Source organism: Chiloscyllium plagiosum, unplaced genomic scaffold (assembly GCF_037043375.1).
Source record: "Chiloscyllium plagiosum isolate Xiang-an unplaced genomic scaffold, Cpla_swu_hap1 HiC_scaffold_49, whole genome shotgun sequence".
Lineage (NCBI taxonomy): Eukaryota > Metazoa > Chordata > Chondrichthyes > Orectolobiformes > Hemiscylliidae > Chiloscyllium > Chiloscyllium plagiosum.
Window position 1 is genome coordinate 11,260,735 of NW_028270187.1, and position 20,281 is coordinate 11,281,015.

At 43.8% G+C, this 20,281-nt stretch overlaps 2 protein-coding genes and 1 long non-coding RNA gene across 12 annotated transcripts in view; 2 read left to right on the forward strand and 1 right to left on the reverse strand.

The window, feature by feature from the left end:
- The window catches only part of LOC148135538 (uncharacterized), a 334,519-nt gene that overhangs the window by 142,271 nt on the left and 171,967 nt on the right, over nucleotides 1–20,281 (reverse strand). The window lies entirely within an intron of this gene.
- Nucleotides 1–20,281, forward strand: part of LOC122545874 (uncharacterized) — a 229,790-nt gene that overhangs the window by 9,107 nt on the left and 200,402 nt on the right. The window contains exon 4 of one of the 10 annotated variants that reach the window (XM_087984523.1): nucleotides 10,384–10,541. The exons of 6 other annotated variants lie outside the window; for them this stretch is intronic. The gene's annotated coding sequence lies outside the window, so the exon portion shown is untranslated. Of the gene's footprint in view, nucleotides 1–3,519; nucleotides 9,912–10,383; nucleotides 10,542–20,281 lie in introns of those variants that run through there. 3 more of the 10 variants (XM_087984521.1, XM_087984522.1, XM_087984525.1) reach the window with 3 other exon arrangements.
- On the forward strand, nucleotides 18,102–18,617 carry LOC148135547 (histone H2B 1/2-like). Its single transcript, XM_087984517.1, has one exon. It carries the CDS (start codon nucleotides 18,130–18,132, stop codon nucleotides 18,583–18,585), a length of 456 nt encoding a protein of 151 aa, XP_087840643.1. The 5' UTR covers nucleotides 18,102–18,129; the 3' UTR covers nucleotides 18,586–18,617.

A 20,281-nucleotide genomic window follows, 5' to 3' on the forward strand; every position in this document is an offset into this window, starting at 1 on the left:
TTTCCCATTTTCCAGCCATCACTTTACCTGTGAACATCTGCCATTAATCAGCTTTTGGAAGTTCTTACCTAATATTGTCAAGCCCATTGACATTTACACCATTTTTCAAGAGGTTTAGACTGAATTCTTATCTGAAATATATGCCCAAGAAGGCATTAAATTTACATTTAATGTGACTTTTTGGAGTTAAAGTCAAGATGGAAAAGAAAATCCGACTGTAGCATCATTTCAAAAACCATATATAACATAGATGTTAAATACAGAGATAGAAGGAAACCAGACAAAAGTCACCAATTTATAGGATGAAATAGTGTTATTAATTTATTAGTGATTGGGCAGGACAGAGTTAACCCTTTAATGAATAGTTGTCACATACAGTCACATGACAATTAAATAATGTGAATTCCAAACACCCATTCTGTGCCAAAACCTGACAATTAAATCTGCAGATGCTCCAGGCTGGAAACAAAAGGAGCAGTTGCTGAAAAAGAACTCAGCATGTCAAGCAGCATGTGTGGAGAGAAAGCAGAGTTAATGTTTTGGGATCAGTAACTGTTATTCAGAACTGCGTTTCTCTAGGAATTTCTGTTTTTATTCCTGACAATATAGAATAAATACTGCAGGCACACACAGACACATAAACACACACACAAAGCGACTGACGTAATTCAGAATTAGTTCAAAATACAAACACCATAACTGCAGAGCAGGACTAACAGTTATGGAGTTCCATATATCCTTCAGGCAACAGAAAATGATACAATCAAGATGAATATCACTCTCTCATGGAGTCATTGTGGTCTGCAGCAGTCAGAGACATCCAGTTTACAATTCTACTCCCACTCAGACAGCATTCCATCTCCATAAATGTATCATGGTGGCAGAGGAGCTGCCATTCCCACCTTTATCATAACATCATTCTCCATTTCTCCAACTTGCAGGAACAGATTTTTTTTATGCCTCTATCTTCATCAAAAAGGCAACTGTTGTAGACTCGCCAACTTTAAGGGCATTTAAATGGTCATTGGATAAACATATGGATGAAAATGCAATAGTATACTGCACTGTCATGTTCTATGTTCTATTATCTCACTAAATCTTTCCTACCCCATTGTTTCAAAGTAACTTTAATTTTCTACAAATAGCCCTGCATTTCTATGAAGTCTGATATAAGACACACAAAAACTCAATCCCATTTTCTCAAGTACTCAATGTGATCACATAATCATAATTTGAAACAATGGAGTAGGAAAGATTTAGAGAGATAATAGAACATAGAACATGACAGTGCAGTATACTATTGCATTTTCATCCATATGTTTATCCAATGACCATTCAAACACCCTTAAAGTTGGCGAGTCTACTACAGTTGCAGGCAGAACTTTTCATGCCCCTACCACTGAGTAAAGAAACTACCTCTGACATCTGTCTTATATTTATTGTCCCTCAATTTAAAGCGATGTCCACTGGTGCTAGCCAACACCATCAGAGGAATAAGGCTCTCAACACACACTTTCTAACCCTCTGATTATTTTAAGTGTCTCTTATTAAGTCACCTCTCAACCTTCTTCTCTCTAATGGAGTCTGAAGTCCCTCAGTCTTTCCTCATAAGACATTCCCTCCAGACTAAACAACAGCCCAGTAAATCACCTATGAACCCTTTCCAAAGCTTCCACATCCTTACTATGATGTGGGGACTGGAACTGGATGCAATTTTCCAAGTGCGGCCACACCAGAATTTTATAGAGCTGCACCATGACCTCATGGTTCCAAACCTCAATCCCTCTCCCAATAAAAGCTAACTACCGTATGCCTTCTGAACAACCCCATCAACCTGGGATCAATGTACATGTACACTGAGATCTCTCTGCTCATCTACGCTACCAAGAACCTTACCATTAGACGAGTACTCCTTCCAAAGTGAATTATCTCACACTTTTCCACACTAAACTCCATTTGCCACCTCTCAGCCTAACTCTACAGCTTATCTATGTACCTGTGTAACCTGTAACATCCTTCAGCACTGTCCACAACTCCACTCTAATTATGGAGAACCCAATAACGAACCCAATTCCTCTCTACCCCCCCTCCCCCACCAAGTAACAGGGACAGACTCTTTGCCAGAGACCTGTACCCTGTGGCTTACTGCTGGTAAGTTTTCTCCCTCCGCCCATCAATAGTACCCAAAACAGTATATTTGTTATTCAGGGGAATGGCCACAGGGGCTCCTTCCCCTTCAGTCCCCTGACTGTAACCCATTGGCCATTTTTCTTGTACCTGAGGTGTGACTATGTCTTGGTAACTCCCCACAAGATAACGTAGATTACTAAAGCTGCTCATTTTTCTTTTTACAAGAAGAATTCAAAAGTTTGATTCTTCAAAAAGTTTAGTTTGGCTGTTCCAATTTGCACCACTGCATGAGAGAAAATCATTGCTTCCTCCTGCCCTCTGTAGAGCCACACAAGTGCCCCAATCATGGTGAGCACCATCACAATACAGTGCAGGGTAATTAACACCTACCTTTACTTCAACAGTCTTCAAGTGCACTGAAAAACAAATACTAATTATGACCTTTGTCGGGTGGGCCAAGAAGTGACAGATTCAGTTTCATTTAGATACATGTGAGGTGTTAGATTTTGATTCAGGCAAACCAGGGCAGGACTTATACACTTAATGGTGGGGCCTTGGCAAGTGTTGCTGAACAAAGATACTGAGGGGTGCAGCTGCATATTTTCTTGAAAGTAGAGTTGTAGGTAGGCAGGGCAGTGTAGAAAGCATTTGGCATGCTTTTCTTCATGGTCAGAACATTGAGTGTAGGAGTTGGGATGTCATCTGGGGGCTGTACAGGATATTAGTGATGCCACTTGAGATTGCGTACAACGCTCATCACCCTTCTCCAGGAAGGATGATGTTAAACTTTAGATGCTGTAGAAAAGATTTACAAGGATGTTATAGCGATATAGAGTCATACAGCATAGAAACAGATCCTTCAGCCCAACATGTCCATGATGTCCAACAAACACCAAATTGCATTCATCCTATTTATCTGCACTTGGCCCACAGCTGACTATGCCCTGGTTTCTTAAGGGCATATCCAGATGCTGCTTAAATTCTGAGAGAGTATTCCATCACACTCTCAGGCAGCACAATCCAAACTTTACCCACCATCAACATCAAACTATTTTTCTCAGATATTCTCTAAACTGCTTTCCCCACAACTTCAACTTTTGCCCTCTGGTCTCAGACACGTCTGCCAAGGGGAGAAGGATTCTCACAATCTACTCCATCTGCATCATTCACAATTTAGTATATCTCTGTCAGATCCTCCCTCAACCTCCTCTGCTCCAAGGAAAGCAAACCCAGCTCAAACGGTCTCCCTTTTTAATGGAGACTTTCCAACCCACTGCATCCTCTCCAGCCAATCCCATCCTTCTAATTGTGTGGCAATCAGAACTGCACACAGTATTTGATCTGTTTTATAAAGTTGGAATAAGACTTCCTTGCTCTTATATTCCACAGCTCCAGAAAACATTCTTTATGCCGCCTTCAGCTGCCTGTCTGCCTATGCTGACACCTTCTGGGATCTATAGACTTGTACACGAAGGTCCCTTTGTTCCTCAGTACTCCTCGGGACCAATCCTTCATTGTGTAATTCTTTCCCTTGTTAGAACTCCCAGAATGCATTACCTCATATTTATCAGGATTTAAATTCTATCTGCCATTGCTCTGCCCAATGTACTCATACTGTAGCCTGAGACCATCCCCCTCACTGTCAATAATGCCACCAATTTTCATGTCATAGAACAAAGAACAATACAACACAGAAACAGGTCCTTTGCACACCAAGATTGCACTGAAATATTTAATACTTCCACACGAAAAATTCATTTGCAGGCTTACTGATTATATTTTCTATATTCACATCCAATTGTTAATATGTACTTAACAAGCAGCAAGGGTCCCAGCACTGATCCCTGTGGTTCACTGCTGGTCACAGGCTTCCAGTCACAAATGCATTATAGTTTTCACCCTGTCTGCAAGCTAATTTCAGCTCCAGTGCACTTAAGACTCCAAGACCCAAGCTTGGACCAGTCTTTTATATGGGACTTTGGCCTTGTCAAAGGCTATTGGGGTGGCCTGTATCTGGCCAGAAGTGAGTGGCTCATGTCTGTTAACACAAACTGGCTGAGAAGTGGAAAGTAAAATTAAGCAGCAGACTGTGAAACAGAATGGCAGAAACTAAGGCGTACAGCCTACTCACTCAGGCAGAATGATACCATTGAACAAGTCACTCCAAGGACCCAGCCAGTTCCCATTCAAAACAGTTCTGACAAGCAGACCAAAGGTCTGATAAATGAGTAATTCCAGCCACATTAAATGAAAGGGTAATTGTCCCAGTTCATGAACAATCACCAGGTGCTAGTAACAGCCCATTAACGCCCTACAACAGCCGAGGGTGCAACAGCTAAAGTTATCTTATAGTACTCAGTTTCTTGAATTAAGGAAAAGGTTCTCGTAAAGAGTCTTACCATCATCACCGTAGTTTTCAGCATTAAAAAAAGGTGCATAATACTAAAGCATAAAGAGGAAAAGAAGCATTTAAACCTGGAAGTGAAGGTTAGCTAGCTTGAAGTAATGCTTTCTCTTATGCCAGTACAAAATAGATTGCTCACAGCCTATTAATCAGAGTGCTAACAATTGGGGCAAATAAATTTACACTTTGTAGCTAACTTTGTATAACAAAAATTAAAATTACAAGTCGATGGCAAGTAAGTCAAAACAAACTGTCCTTTGATTTTTCTTCATATGTTTCCCACTGCCCTAATTATATCAGAGGAGCAATTGAACTTGATAAAATGGAATACAATGAATAACAACATTCAAGCTGTCCTGAGAGACAAGCTAGCCTGAGAGAAACCCAAAGGTGTATCGCAAATAACTTTGGAATGTGAATGAATAGAAAGATCGCAAGACCTTGAGATTAGTTTCCATGAAACTGAGAGGTCAGGGATCCTGGGATTGTCCAAAGAAATGCCCACCATTGATTAGGTGTCTCATTGAATAGGGTATGCAAGGTAAGATCATTGTAATCAAGTTTATGATTATAAATTTTCTGATAACAAAAAAATATTGCTTTTTATTGTAAAATCAGAGTGTGTCATGGACCTCTGTTCTGAGGCCAGTCTTAGAGGACAATCCTTTGGCCCTCTGCCTGCGCTAACCAGGTTCTGGTTGAATAAACACCGACCACTTGCTTGAATCCTGCCTGCCTGCCGAGTCTTTCATCCCCAGTCGGAGGTTATGCTCTGACAAAGGCCTTACAGAAGTCCGTGTAAACCACATCAACTGCACTACTCTCATCAGTATGTTTCATTGCCAGGATTGGAGGATTTGAGTTATAGAGTCATAGAGATGTACAGCATGGAAACAGACCCTTTGTTCCAACCAGTCCATGCTGACAAGATATCCCAACCCAATCTCTTCCCACCTGCCAGCACCCGGCCCATATCCCTCCAAACCCGTCCTATTCATAAACCCATCCTGATGCCTCTTAAATGTTGCAATTGTACCAGCCTCCACCAATTCCTCTGGCAGCTCATTCCATACCCGTACCACCCTCTGTGTGAAAATTTAGATTAGATTACATTACAGTATGGAAACAGGCCCTTCTGCCCAACAAGTCCACACCGACCCGCCGAAGCGCAACCCACCCATACCCCTACATTTACCCCACACCTAACACTATGGGCCATTTAGCATGGCCAATTCACCTGACCTGCACATCTTTGGACTGTGGGAGGAAACCGGAGCACACGGAGGAAACCCACGCAGACACTGGGAGAACATGCAAACTCCACACAGTCAGTCGCCTGAGGTGGGAATTGAACCCGGGTCTCTGGCGCTGTGAGGCAACAGTGCTAGCCACTGTGCCACCGTGCCGCCTACCTAAGGTTGCCCCTTAGGTCTCTCATATCTTTCCCCTCTCACCCTAAAACTATGCTCTCTAGTTCTGGACTCCCCAACCCCAGGGAAAAGACTTTGCCTATTTACCCTATCCATGCCCCTCATAATTTTGTAAACCCCTGTAAGGTCACCCCTCAGCCTCCGACACTCCAGGGAAAACAGCCCCAACCTGTTCAGCCTCTCCCTATAGCTCAATTCCTCCAAACCTGGAAACATCTTTGTAAATCTTTTCTGAACCCTTTCAAGTTTCACAACATCAGAATGCAGAGACCAGAATTGCACGAAATATTCCAACAGTGGTCTAACCAACGTCCTGTACAGCCACAACATGACCTCCCAACTCCTGTACTCAGTACTTTGACCAATAAAAGAAAGCATACCAAACGCCGCCTTCACTATCCTATCTACCTGCGAATCCACTTTCAAGGAGATATGAACCTGCATTCCAAGGTCTCTTTGTTCAACAACACTCCCTAGGACCTTACCATGAAGTGTATAAGTCCTGCGAAGGTTTGCTTTCCCAAAATGCAGCACCTTGCATTTATCTGATTTAAATTCCACCCGACACTTCTCAGTCCTTTGAGTTATAGGGAGAGGCTGAACAGGTTGTTGCTTTGTTGCCTGGACTGTCGGAGAATGAGGTGTGGCCTTTGTACTGATTGAAAAAATCATGAGGGGCATGATAGGGTGATAGTGAAGGTCTTTTTCTGAATGTGGGTGCATGCAAAAATAGGGGGCACAGTTTAAATTGTGGAAAAAAGATTCAAAAAGGACCTGAGGGGTTACTTTATCACAGAGGATGGTGCTTGCATGGAATGAGCTACCAGAGGAAGTGGAGGTGATGGGTACAACTACAGCATTTTATAGGCACCTGGATAAATGTAAGAATAGGAACAGTTTAGAGGGTTATTTGCCAAATGGGACTAGCCATGATGTGGAGGTACCAGCGTTGGACTGGGGTGGACAAAGTTAAGAATCACACAACACCATTTTATCGTACAGGTGGTTTATTTGGAAGCACGAGCTTTCAGTGCACTGCTCCTTCATCGCTCTGAAAACTCGTGCTTCCACGTAAACCTGTCGTAGAATGACCTGGTGTTGAAATTTTTAACTTAAATGGGACTAGGTCAGATTAGGATCTCTGCTCAGCACTAACAACTTGGACCAAAGGATCTGTTTCTGTGCTGTATAACTGTATGACACTGAAGGCCACACCTTGATATCATTACTCCCAGTTAGACTCTGCACTATCAGAGTTGACTCTGAAGAACAGCACAGAACCTTTCTGTGACAATGTGTTGTGGTTTCACTTGCCTGTGAATCTTACAGACACAAACAGTCAAAGAAAATAAGGTCTTTCCCATTCACTTCAGGAAACATGAACTGAAAACTCTCTCCTTTGCTAACTGGCTGTCCACTTCACAGCAAGCATTTAAACTGCTCAGTAACACAATGCAGGAAGATTGAAGCAGGATCAATCAAGTGTGGGCATCCTTCCTATATCCTGTTTCTTTCAAAAATGTTTTTTCTACATAAAATCAGTGCATGTACACAACAGCCTGCGTAGTCAAGTTTAAATTTTCGTTTCCAAGTTTTTCACTAGACAGCATGGCTCTAATCTGTTCACAGTCTGTCACATCTGAGCAGAGTTTTAAAGGACAATAAGCCAAATCCATAGTCCCATTGAATAGCACAGACTGACAGGTAAATAGTAATTTCTAAGCACACAAACCTTACAAGTAAATGGAAGAAACAAGATGAGTTCTGCACTCACAAAAGAACAAACAGTTGCAGACTGCACCAGTTATTGTGCTTATTCATGTCATGAAGGACTTGAAGGAAACTGATAATTTCTGGACAGAACAAAGAGTGAGATGGTGCCAATACACAGTGGGTACAAAATTACTTGCAACATACAGAAATACTGTCAGGTTAATAGGTCTATAGGTAAAAATAGAAAAGTCATGACCCCAAAGATGTCACAGGTGGGAGAACTAGCATTTCATTAAACAAGTTATCCAGGACAGGGTGACAGTGAGATATGTCAGTCCCAGTGTACAAGTCAACTTCCTATAGAATTAAAATACATGGTATCACCTTGGTCAAGAAGTAAATTTTACTTGTTTCTTAGAAAATACTGAACCTATTGCTTGTTCACAATGTGTTCCACTTAAGTAGGGAAAAAATAAAAATTCAGACTAATTATTCATTCAATTACCTCACCATGGTTTAAACTTGCTATCTGACTCTCTGACTATATGCAATTCATGTATCAATTCTTTTTGTCCAAACTGGAGGAACTAAATAGCAGGCCAAGTGCCAGATTGAAACAAATATTGCAATTTAATTTGTTTCCAAAAGGAGAAAACAGAACACATCTCAGACAAAATGACTGAATAAATACTTTGTTTTCAAGTGGTCCAAAGGAAAATCAAACATGAAAAGGTACACATTTAAACAGATACACAGAGATTATTGGACACTGAATGAAAAAACTTTCATATTCAAAGTACACATTCAGACCAGAAACTGACCAATCCAGAAAATAGCTTACAATCAAACCGGGCCATCGAATAAAAGTTGTGGAAATTATCCAAACTGCTTGAGAGTGTCAGAGACTGACAATGGTCTAAAAAGTCTCACTTTCATTTACAGTACATAGAATTTCTCCAGTGCAGATAGAGGTCATTTGGTCCATCTGCCTGCAACAACTCGTCAAAACGTATCCCACCCGGATATAGACCCCACCCTAATCCCCATATCCACATATTTACCATAGTTAACCCAGCTAGTCTGAATATTACAGGGCAATTTACCATCACTAATCCAGCTAAGCTGTACATGTTTGGACTGTGGAAGGAAACTAGAGCACCCAGACGAAACTGTTTTGAAGATGTGGGTGTACTGTACCTTTAAGAAAGTTATCAGCCAGTGGAACTACCAGACATCACCAAGTGTTCTGAAAACAAAAAGTAACATTTGGTCGAACGGAAGTAGCTGTTTGCCTGGAGACAAAAACATTTGAATCAACCAATCAGTTTAAATTAAATCCTGAAAATATCAAATTCCAATCCAGTTCGAATTGAGTACATTGACAATCTTAAAAGCCAATGACACCGTCCGATGCTCTGGAGGTATAAAACCAGGGAAAATTGAACAGTTGGAAAGAGAATTGCCAAGCCACCAGCATGTAAAAAGACTGCCTGAAAAATAGCTCTCTTAAAGGTCCATTCATCATTAAGTAACCTGTGAAGCAGAATCCCCAAGAAGAACAAAAGACAGGAATACAGAAAAGAACCGAAAGCTGCCTGGTTTTGAGAAAAGAAGTTTTGTTTTGTAAATCTTAATCAGGAGTTCTATCGGACTAGTATTATAGAAGATAGGTTAGAAGAAGGAGTTGTAAATAGATTTTAGTTAATCACTCTCTGCTATACTTGAAGAAATAAAGTTGTTAATCTTTACTTTACCTCGTTCTTGGCTTATCATTTTTCCACAGATAACTGCATGGGATAAACCTTTTCTATGTTGCTGGTTTTAAATTAGTTTACCCTGTGCCATAACAAAACCAATGCAGAGGTGGGGAGCATGTCTGAGTGCAGTTTGCACAAGGAGCCAAGGCTAGTACTGAAACTGGGTGCCTGGCAACATAGAGTCAGAGAGATGTACAGCACGGAAACAGACCCTTCGGTCCAACTCATCCATGCCAACCAGATATCCCAACCCAATCTAGTCCCAGCTGCCAGCACCCGGCCCATATCCCTCCAAACCCTTCCTATTCATATACCCATCCCGATGCCTTTTAAATGTTGCAATTGTACCAACCTTCACCACTTCCTCTGGCAGCTGACTGCATACATTGTAAATATATGACTTACTTATAAATATATGGCTGGCTGCGAGTGTAAATATACTTGGCATTCGGAAGCCTTTGGGGATGCTCCGTTATGCGCGCGCGCAAAACAAGGTCACGCAATGCTCGGTTTCACGCGCCGGAGGCATGCAGGGAGGTCACGTGATGCTCTGTTTCACACGCCGGAGGCATGCAGGGAGGTCACGTGATGCTCTGTTTCACGCGCTGGAGGCGTGGAAGGGCAAAACAGGGTCACGTGGTACTCCGTTTCGCGGGCAAAACAAGGTCACGTGGGGTCGGGCATCCGGGAACGCAAGGAGGCGGAGAATGGAGTCAGATCAACAGCCAATCAGAAGACAATCCCACCTCAGTGACTGCATGACGTTTTTTATTATATAAAAAGACTGGGTCAGGGACAGAAAGGTGTGGGATTTTCTGAACTGACACACTATATAGTTTGTCAGGGACAGAAAGGTCTAGACCCAGAGCTCTGCATGCTTTATCCACTTACTGCTAAAATAAACTAAAAGTGTGAGACCAAATATCTTCTGCTATTGCTTCATTTAAAGAACATGCAGGACTTGGCTCACACATAGAAGAAAATAAGTTGGTAGATTGAGCCAAAGTCCAACAATTTGGTGACCCCAACGTGATGAAGATGGAGAAGTGACAGAAAAATAGAAACAATGGACAACTGACGTCTGATGACAACAACAAGCGGCGCTGCATAAAAAAAAGTGAGCAGACACCTGTTTATATCGAAGTTCTGCAATTGGAAATACTAAATTGATTGTTGTCATTACACTGCAAGTGTCCTAGTAATAGTAAGTGGATAAAGTATTGATATAGTACGTACGGGTTTAAAGTCCCTTGGGGTTAGAGTCCCCATAAAAGCAACAAGGTACGTATGGGTTTAAAGTCCCTTGGGGTTAGAGTCCCCATAAAAGCCACAAAGTTTGATACGTACAGGTTTAAAGTCCTGTGGGGTTAGAGTCCCCATAAAAGCAATAAAGTATGATACGTACAGGTTTAAAGTCCCTTGGGGTTAGAGTCCCCATAAAAGCAACACGGTACGTACGGGTTTAAAGTCTCATGGGGTTAGAGTCCCCATAAAAGCAACAAAGTTTAATACGTACAGGTTTAAAGCCCCTTGGGGTTAGAGTCCCCATAAAAGCAACAAAGTTTAATACGTACAGGTTTAAAGTCCTGTGGGATTAGAGTCCCCATAAAAGCAACAAGGTACGTAAGTGTGAGGAGGTTTAAAGTCCATTGAGCAGGATCTCACAAAAGCAACGCTCACAAATTGTGGTGTATGATTGTGTGGTATGTTTTAAAGCTTATATTGGGGAATGTACGGAGGGTGGCAGAAAAGCCAGTAGTGTCTTGAAGACAGGGACGGTGGTGTCTCAGCGAGAGAGAGTTGGCAGTGGAAACCTAACGGTGACAACAACGACACTGCTGATAAATCTCGCTGAAAGGGTCAGTTGCTCGGGTGTACTCCATACAAACTGACTGGCCATCAGATTTGTCTCTGATTGGGGTAGTTGCTCAGTTATATTTTATCCAAACCAATTGACTGCTAGACGGGAGGATTAAAACAAAAATACGTAAAATGGAAGGGGAATTTGATAAAGAGTGTGAGGAATACGGAGGATGTTCTTTCGACTTAATGTTGCCCGTAAAACAGCAGTGAGGTAAAGCTAGAAGTCAGTTAGTTACTGGGCTTGCAAAGGACAAACAAAAAACAATGATGGAGAAATATGATAAGATTTGGGAAGAATTACAACAACAGGGCAAAGTCCCTAAAGATGAGGAGAGGGAGAAATTGTCACCGTTTTTAGGAAAAGCAGAAGAGCAAGCTAAATTAGAAGTTGAAGAGCACATGAAGGGAAAGAAAGGGTCAATATTAGTTAGAAGAAAGTGGACAAAAGAAGGCGAGGAGAAAGAAGAGAGGAGGATTCATTTGCACAACATGACGTTAGCCTGTATGGCGGTAGAAACATTACAACAGAGGGTGGGTGGTGCCTCTAAGACAAAACTGGCAAAGGAGACAGAAAAGGCAGGACTATCCGCGCCATTATATTCTAAATCGACTGGGGTACAATCACCGCCCCCACATCCTGTATCACAAATGCCACTTATGTATGTTCAAGAAGGGGTGTTAGATGTGCAAGAAGTAGGAACGAGAGAGTATGAAGCAGTAAAAGAGAGACTGGCGGAAGCAGTAGAAGAAAGCATCAGAAAGGTAGAAAAACTAACACTAGAAGCTGAACGGAGAGTTAAAGAAGTGGAGGAGGCGAGCAGGGTAATAATGACGCACAGCAGAAACAAAGAACAGCCGAAACAAGGGAGACATTCATTATTGGAAGAGCCAGATGCTCACTCGACACCGTATTGTGTTGAGAGCGGAAGGAGGGGAAGATTACATAGCTCAGCTCAGTTACTAGATGACGGGTTCTCAGACAGGAGAAGGAGAGATTTGAGGGCGGCACGGTGGCACAGTGGTTAGCACTGCTGCCTCCCAGCGCCTGAGACCCGGGTTCAATTCCCGACTCAGGCGACTGGCTGTGTGGAGTTTGCACGTTCTCCCCGTGTCCGCGTGGGTTTCCTCCGGGTGCTCCGGTTTCGTCCCACAGTTCAAAGATGTGCAGGGTCAGGTGAATTGGCCGTGCTAAATTGCCCGTAGTGTTAGGTAAGGGGTAAATGTAGGGGTATGGGTGGGTTTCGCTTCGGCGGGTCGGTGTGGACTTGTTGGGCCGAAGGGCCTGTTTCCACACTGTAAGTAATCTAATCTAATCTAATCTAATCTTGAGGGACGAGCGAGATAGAGACAAATTGGATGGGGGGGTGGGGAGAGTCTGAAAATAGTACAGATATTGAGGACGAAGAATCCCTGACAGAGGATGACCCACACACTTACCCCGTCACTTTGAAAGGCTCACTCACAATGCATACCGAACATGGCCCTCCAATGAAGCCCCTACCTGAACCAAGTTACAGCCTGCGTCACAGAGACACATTACGACAACCCGTACAGTATCAGCACCACCAAATGCCATTAATTTACAGAGGATCTTATTTGGGAGATGTTTATCAGCCCTTCACATTTACTGACATGAACTGCATCCTGGATAAAATGCCCCCACCCATGGAGGGAGGTGGGCCTTGGATGACTAAATTTTGCCAATATACACTAGGGTACAAGTTAGCTATGGGCGATTGGAGAGCATTGTTGGGCAAGCAATTGAATATGTGGGAAATACAGCAGATTCAAGCGTCTGTGGGGACCACCTTACTACCTGATTCGGAACCGTTTGTGCAGCATGCCACCTGTGTGGGAAGGGCAATGAGGGATTGATTTCCGATTCCACCGGGAGCAATGCACTCGCTCACCTTCACAATGAAGGAGGGTGAGGATATGCCTGCCTTTTTGGCTAGGTGTAAGGGCACGTGGACAGATACTGCGGGGAGCCATCCAGGGTCGGGTCAGCTACAGACCACATTATTTAGGAATGCCGTTATGGCAGGGATGCCTAAGGAGGTAAAAGAGGCAATGGAGAGTAATCCTGATATCCCAGGTTGTTCTACAGAACAGTGAGAGATACACTTGACGCACCACATGAAGCGTTACAGGACAAAACAGGATGAAGATAAACAGAGCAACGAGTCAGCTCAAGTGCAGTTGCTGAAGTTACAGCTCGATGAGGCTAGAAGGGAGGACAGGAATTGATCCGAGGACAGTATGTCCGCTCAAGTCAGCCTCTTTTTCAACAGGCTGCTCAGCCTTACCAAGCCACAAATGCAGCTGCAGCCCCGTGCAAGGAGAGTACCCCCAGACTATGCCGGATGGGCAGGGGTATGAATATTGACGGGGCCCGAGAATCCAGGGGCATGTGGCGTTGGCAGACCCCTATATGCAAATGAGGATAATGGATAAGAATCTGTCTTTTTTGGTTGACATGGGTTGAACTGACTGCAGAACAGTTGGAATGGTATGAGATGCCTGAAGAAGCTATACCTCATCTCACATTGGCCGTGCATGCTAACTATCAGGCCAAGGATCTGGGACCTATGTCCAAACGTATGATGGCGCTAACTGATTGGGTTTGGACTCAGCTTCCCGGTTTACAATATTCACATCAGAGGAAGCCTACAGCATTTTGTATCGGACAACTGACAAGGTACTGCTGGAACATAGGCAGACTGAAAGGTTTTGTGGCAGGGAGAAAACAGACCATCCACAGGCTGCAGCGATGCTTGACACTCTACGAGACATCTTGTGGTCAGCAGGTTCAACGGACGTTGGTCACTGCAAACACGTCACACCGATCACATTCGATTTAATTGACCACACTCCAATTTGGCAGAGAGAATATTCACACAAACCAGAGGCTGAATCCGGTGCTGACACAATTGAAGGATTGTTAGCAGCAGGGGTGCGAGAACCCTCCCAGTCAGCCTGGAACACTCCTATTTTACCTGTAGAGAAGCAGAATACCGGTAAATATCGGATGGCGCATGATCTTAGACGGATTAATAACGTCGTTTCTACTCCAACAGTTCCAGTTCCAAACCCCTACATCGCAATGTCTGTCCTGACCCCTGACCATAAGTGGTTCTCGTGCATTGATCTGGCCAACGCGTTCTTCTGTTTGCCCTTAGCTGATCATTTGAGGGACATTTTTTCGTTCACCTGTAAAGGCCATCAACTATGTTATACAAGGGTCCCTCAAGGGTTCATTTTGTCGCCGGGGGTGTTTAATCAGGTACTGAAACAGCAGCTGAAGGATCTGACACTCCAAAAGGGGGTGATATTGATCCAGTATGTGGATGACATTCTTTTGGCGGCACCCGACCATGTTTCTTGTCTGGCAGCCACAAAGACGTTGCTGCTTCGTATGTATAAAGTAGTTTCAAAGTCTCACGGGCTAAATTATAATGTTGCAGACAAACGGTGTATTTTTTGGGTAGAGTGATTTCCATTAAGGGGACAGATGTCTCTACATCCCATAGATCCTCCATTCTGCATCATACCGAACCAGTCACTGTAAGAGACATGCTCTCATTTCTTGGGTTGGCAGGATACAGCAGACGATTCGTTGCATCATATGGGGAGCTCACTTTCCCTCTCAGAGCCATGGTCAATGAGCAAGGCATGAGAAATTTGTCGGCCCATTTGCAGTGGACCACGGAGACAGACGAAAGTTTCATATCTCTTAAACAGGCCCTAACGCGGGCTGCTGATTTAGCGGTCCCGGATTACAAAGAGTCATTTTTTCTCGATATTTCTGAAACATTACACACAGTAAATGGTGTTCTTTTTCAGAAAAAAGGGGGAGGCAGGCAGGTGCTGATGTATGTAAGTGTTATCCTTGACCCAATAGAGGACAAACACCCTCCATGTACAAGAGGAGAGGTAGCAAAAATTCTCCAAAAGGTAGCACATGTAGTCATGGGTCATTCACTAACAGTACTGACGACAAATAGTATAGTGGCCTATGTGAACTCAACAGCCTTTACAATGATGTCACTGCGGCAAACCAGGTTAGAGAAAATCCTGAATGCACCACATATAGGAATTAACATGGCTGACAACATGGGAGAAGGAGAGCCACACATGTGTGAGGAAAGGATACAGAGAGACGTCAAAGTTAGGGCAGACTTACAGGCAATTACGCCAGTAGACCCAGAAGAAGTGCTGTTCACAGATGGTTGCTGTTACAGACATCCAACTGAAGATCTTAAAGTGAGGGATTTGAGGAAGTGTTGACAGGAAAAGTGACAGGCAAAGAATCAGCCCAGTTGGCTGAACTACAGGCAATGATTGCTGCGTTAGAATGGTCAGAGGGAAAAAGAGTAAATATCTACACCGACTCTGCATATGTGGCAGGGGCTATACAGGTAGAACTCAGTCAATGGATTAGAGCAGGATTCTTAGCAGCAGCAAAAACCCCAATTAAACATGAAAAAGATATGAAAACATTAGCGGAGGCCCTAATGAAACCTGCGGAAGTGGCGGTGGTCAAGTGTAGAGGACATGATAAAGCAGATACAGTAGTAGCGAAGGGCAATCAAGAAGCTGACTCAGCAGCAAAGAAAGCAGCAGGGTATACAGCACAGTATATAATGGTGCAAACAGAGAGAACAGTGTATGACCTGCTGCCTGCCTGTGATGCAAATGTGTTAATCAAAGAGCAGCAGAAAGCCTCTCCTCTTGAACTGACAGTTTGGAGAGAGAGAGGGGCCACAGAGTTAGAAGGGATTTGGAGGTCACTGTACGGTAGACCAGTCCTACCCCCAGGTTTGATAGCTTCCATGCTCCAGGATGGTCATGGGTTGATACATTGTGGAAAAACACAGATGCAGAGGTATCTGACACATTGGCGGCATCCGTTCCTGCCAGCAATGATTGAAAATTACATCAGAGAATGTACAACGTGTACAGAATACAATGTGAGAACAACAGTGAAACCACACGAGGGAAAATTCCCTCTCCCAAGAATGCCAGGTCAGGAAATAGTGATTGAGTACACTGACATGATAGAGAGAGTAAACAGATACCGGTACCTTTTGGTTGCAGTGGATGCATACACTGGTTGGCCAGAAGCGATACTTGCGAAAAAGGAAGACGCAAAAACAGTGATCAAATTTTGGATAAACCAATACATTCCAACGCATGGGTTTCCAAAGAGAGTCAGGTCAGATAATGGCACACATTTCAAGAACAAAGACCTGTAAGAAGTTGAAGCAGTTTTAGGACTGAAACATGCGTTTGGAACAGTGTACCATCCTCAGTCACAAGGAAAAGTGGAAAGAATAAATCAGTCCATAAAAGGAAAAATAGGAAAAGTGTGTGCCCAAACAAAGTAAAGTTGGGTGGAGGCCCTACCCTTTGCTTTACTGTCCATTAGAAGTTCAGTAAACTCCATCATAGGGTTTACCCCGTACGAGCTAACAACAGGGCAGCAGTTCCTGGGACCAGGAGCTGGAATACAGATGTTAGAGGGAGGAGGAGCCTCTCTAAGGTACAAACCTTACTATGATCAACTAACAGCTTTGGTGTCAGCTTTCTCCAAACATTTTGGATTGGAAAAGGGGGACCGACAGAGCCAGGTGCCACCTACCACGGCGGACTGGGTCCTGCTGAAGGTGATCATACGGAAGTGGTCAGAGCCAAGGTGCACATGACCTAAAAGGGTGGTGGAGGGGACACCCCATGCAGTCAGACTGCAGGGGGTAATCATCACAGCAATTGAAGGGAAGGCTCCCCCGCCCTACCAGATGGAGATGGAAACCATAGCTCCGGCAAGAAGGGAAAACTATGTATCGGAGAGCCAATGTGATGTATAAAACTGGTTTGTTGGTCTCATTTTCATGAGACCAAAAGGGGGACTTGTAAATATATGACTTACTTATAAATATATGGCTGGCTGCGAGTGTAAATATACTCGACGTTCGAAAGCCTTTGGGGATGCTCCGTTATGCGCGCGCGCAAAACAAGGTCACGTGATGCTCTGTTTCACGCGCCGGAGGCATGCAGGGAGGTCACGTGATGCTCTGTTTCACGTGCCGGAGGCGTGTAAGGAGGTCACGTGGTCCTCCGTTTCACGGGAAAAACAGGGTCAAGAGGTCCTCCGTTTCGCGGGCAAAACAGGGTCACGTGGTACTCCGTTTCGCGGGCAAAACAAGGTCACATGGGGTCGGACATCCGGGAACGCAAGGAGGCGGAGAATGGAGTCAGATCAACAGCCAATCAGAAGACAATCCCACCTCAGTGATTGCATGACGTTTTTTATTAAATAAATAGCCAATTCACCTTCCTGCATGTCTTTGAATTGTGAGAGGGAAACTGAGCACCCGAAGGAAACCCACTCAGACACGGGGAGAATGTGCAAAATCCACACAGACAGCCGCCTGAAACTGGAATCGAAGCAGGGTCCCTGGCATAGTGAGGCAGCAGTGCTAACCACTGAGAAAAGTGGCAAGCTCAGTTAATTCCAGCCCAGAGAGAGGACCAGAAACAGACATGCGGAGCTAGAAACACACTCTTCTATTCCCATATCTTCACAACAACGAGCAAAAGGAAAGCGAACCAATTCCACAGTCACTTTCTGTGTCACAGACAAAAAAAACAAATCTTCCTCAGTCAGGCTGATGGGAACAGAATCACCATCCACTTCATATTTCGTTGCAGATTCTGACAGCTCCACATTGGGTCCCACTCTAACCAATCACAGAAGGTGAGTGTTTGGGAATGACTCCGTGTTAACTACCCAATCAGGAACCAGACTTTCCTCCATCCCTTATTAACATTGATGACGCTGTCAGTCTATAAAAAGGGAGCTCCGAGCCAACTTTCTCTTATTCTGTGTTTGAAAGTGAGCGGCATCATGGCTGATGAGAAGAAAGCACAGCAAACCTCCAAGAAGGGCGCGAAGAAAATCATCAAGAAGACGTCAGCGAAGGGCGGCAAGAAGAGGAAAAGGACCAGGAAAGAAAGTTACTCCATCTACATCTACAAAGTGATGAAGCAGGTCCACCCCGACACCGGCATCTCCTCCAAGGCCATGAGCATTATGAATTCGTTCGTCAACGACATTTTCGAGCGCATCGCGGGGGAGGCTTCCCGCCTGGCCCATTACAACAAGCGCAGCACCATCAGCTCCCGGGAGATCCAGACCGCCGTGCGGCTGCTGCTGCCCGGGGAGCTGGCCAAGCACGCCGTGTCGGAGGGCACAAAGGCGGTGACCAAGTACACCAGCTCCAAGTGAAGGATCGCATTGTACTGAAACACACACATCCACAACCCAAAGGCTCTTTTAAGAGCCACCCACAAACTTCCTGAGACAGCAGAACCATTTATTTAAACATTTTGTTTTAGTTTAAGTGTGATTTTATTTTTACTTTTCGTTTTTATAATTGCTTTGCAATTTGTGATACGGGAATGAAGGGGGGGGTCGGGTAAGAAACAGCCTCAAACATCACATACAGCCTCTTCCCTTCTCAGTCGAGAGACAGCAGCTTAAGCACCAGTGAGTCATTTTTAAGATTGATGAGTTCTGGTCTGCATGTGATTTCTTGAGCAGGTATTTCTAGTCACATACTATATTTGATTTTATAAGTGAGTTGCAAATTGACGAGGTGGGGAGAGTGATTTCATAAACAGTTCAAGTTGCTGAAAGCCCCGTTGGAAGTGCCCACAGCTTTCAGTCCCACTGATGTATTTTCATCTTTGGTGCTACATTGCCAATGCGCAGATTTAATCCGACTTTTCAGAATGTAAACAGCAATACACTTTCAGCTGTCGGTGAGAGGCTTTCAAAGTGAACCGAGAGAACACCAAAACAGCTGCCGGACTGAAATGTGGCGATCATTGCTGATTCTGTTCGAGACCGATAAGGGAGGACAACTTTAAAATGTCGTCGTAAACGGTGTTCGCCATCGATAGTGAGCCAGAAGAATGTGTGCTGCTTCATTAGCATGCCGGCGTGTGACTTAAATATGAAGTGAGAAGACAGGTTGCAGACGGCAGTGTTTGGCCCGTTTTGTTTCAGCCTCTTTTCAAGGTTTAAAAAATAACCCACCCAAGATCAGAAATGGACAGATACAGGTGAGCAAATGAGGGAGAGGAAGACTGTGAAGTACACATTTGTAAACTAAAAGTAAATTAACATGAGTTTTTTTTTAAACAAACAGTCAGTTTTTTGCCCTTCATTTTTTAGTGTAAAACACACTTTGTTTGGAAATTGGCGGGCTTTTCAAGTTGTAAAAAAGCGGTTGATGATTTGGCGCTGGTACTTTCCGCCTTCCTCCCCGTGCCCTCCCCCGATTGGGGAATGAGGCAGATATCTGATTGGGAATTGAAACAACGTTAGGCGGGGGTGGACAATGGGACCAATCAGAAATGGCTGCCTCAATGCTGTATTATTGTCATGATTCTCTAGTTATCAATCAGACTTTGCCATCTCTGCTGTGTAAATATGTAAATATATTTACCATATACTGAAAGTTACAGTTTGATAACTACACCCACACATTCACCAAGCCGGAACTGACAGGTATAAACTCTCATATCCACATGGACACTTGCAATAGGCGCGGTCGGGAAAGACCACTGTGTAACTTTTGCCTGCCGAAGTACAGGGGTCTGACGCAGTAGGGGGGCTCTGCTGACCCCCAGCTAAATATGTAGATAGTAATCGTACAGACCTGTATATATGAATGATTACTTTGTCTCTGTATGCCAAGAAATTGAATGTTTACGTATGTATGGCAAGACCAATTGTACAGATCATAAAATATTTTATGAATAAAGTATATTTTTGAAATAAAAATATCAGGTGGCCCCATTCATGAAGCTGTATGGGTATTGTTTAGTTTCTGAATCTCACTCAACTGGTGTTAGAATTTTAAGAAAAAAAATGGACAAGGAGCAGCTCAGAGCAGGAATGGAATCAGACCTGTGGT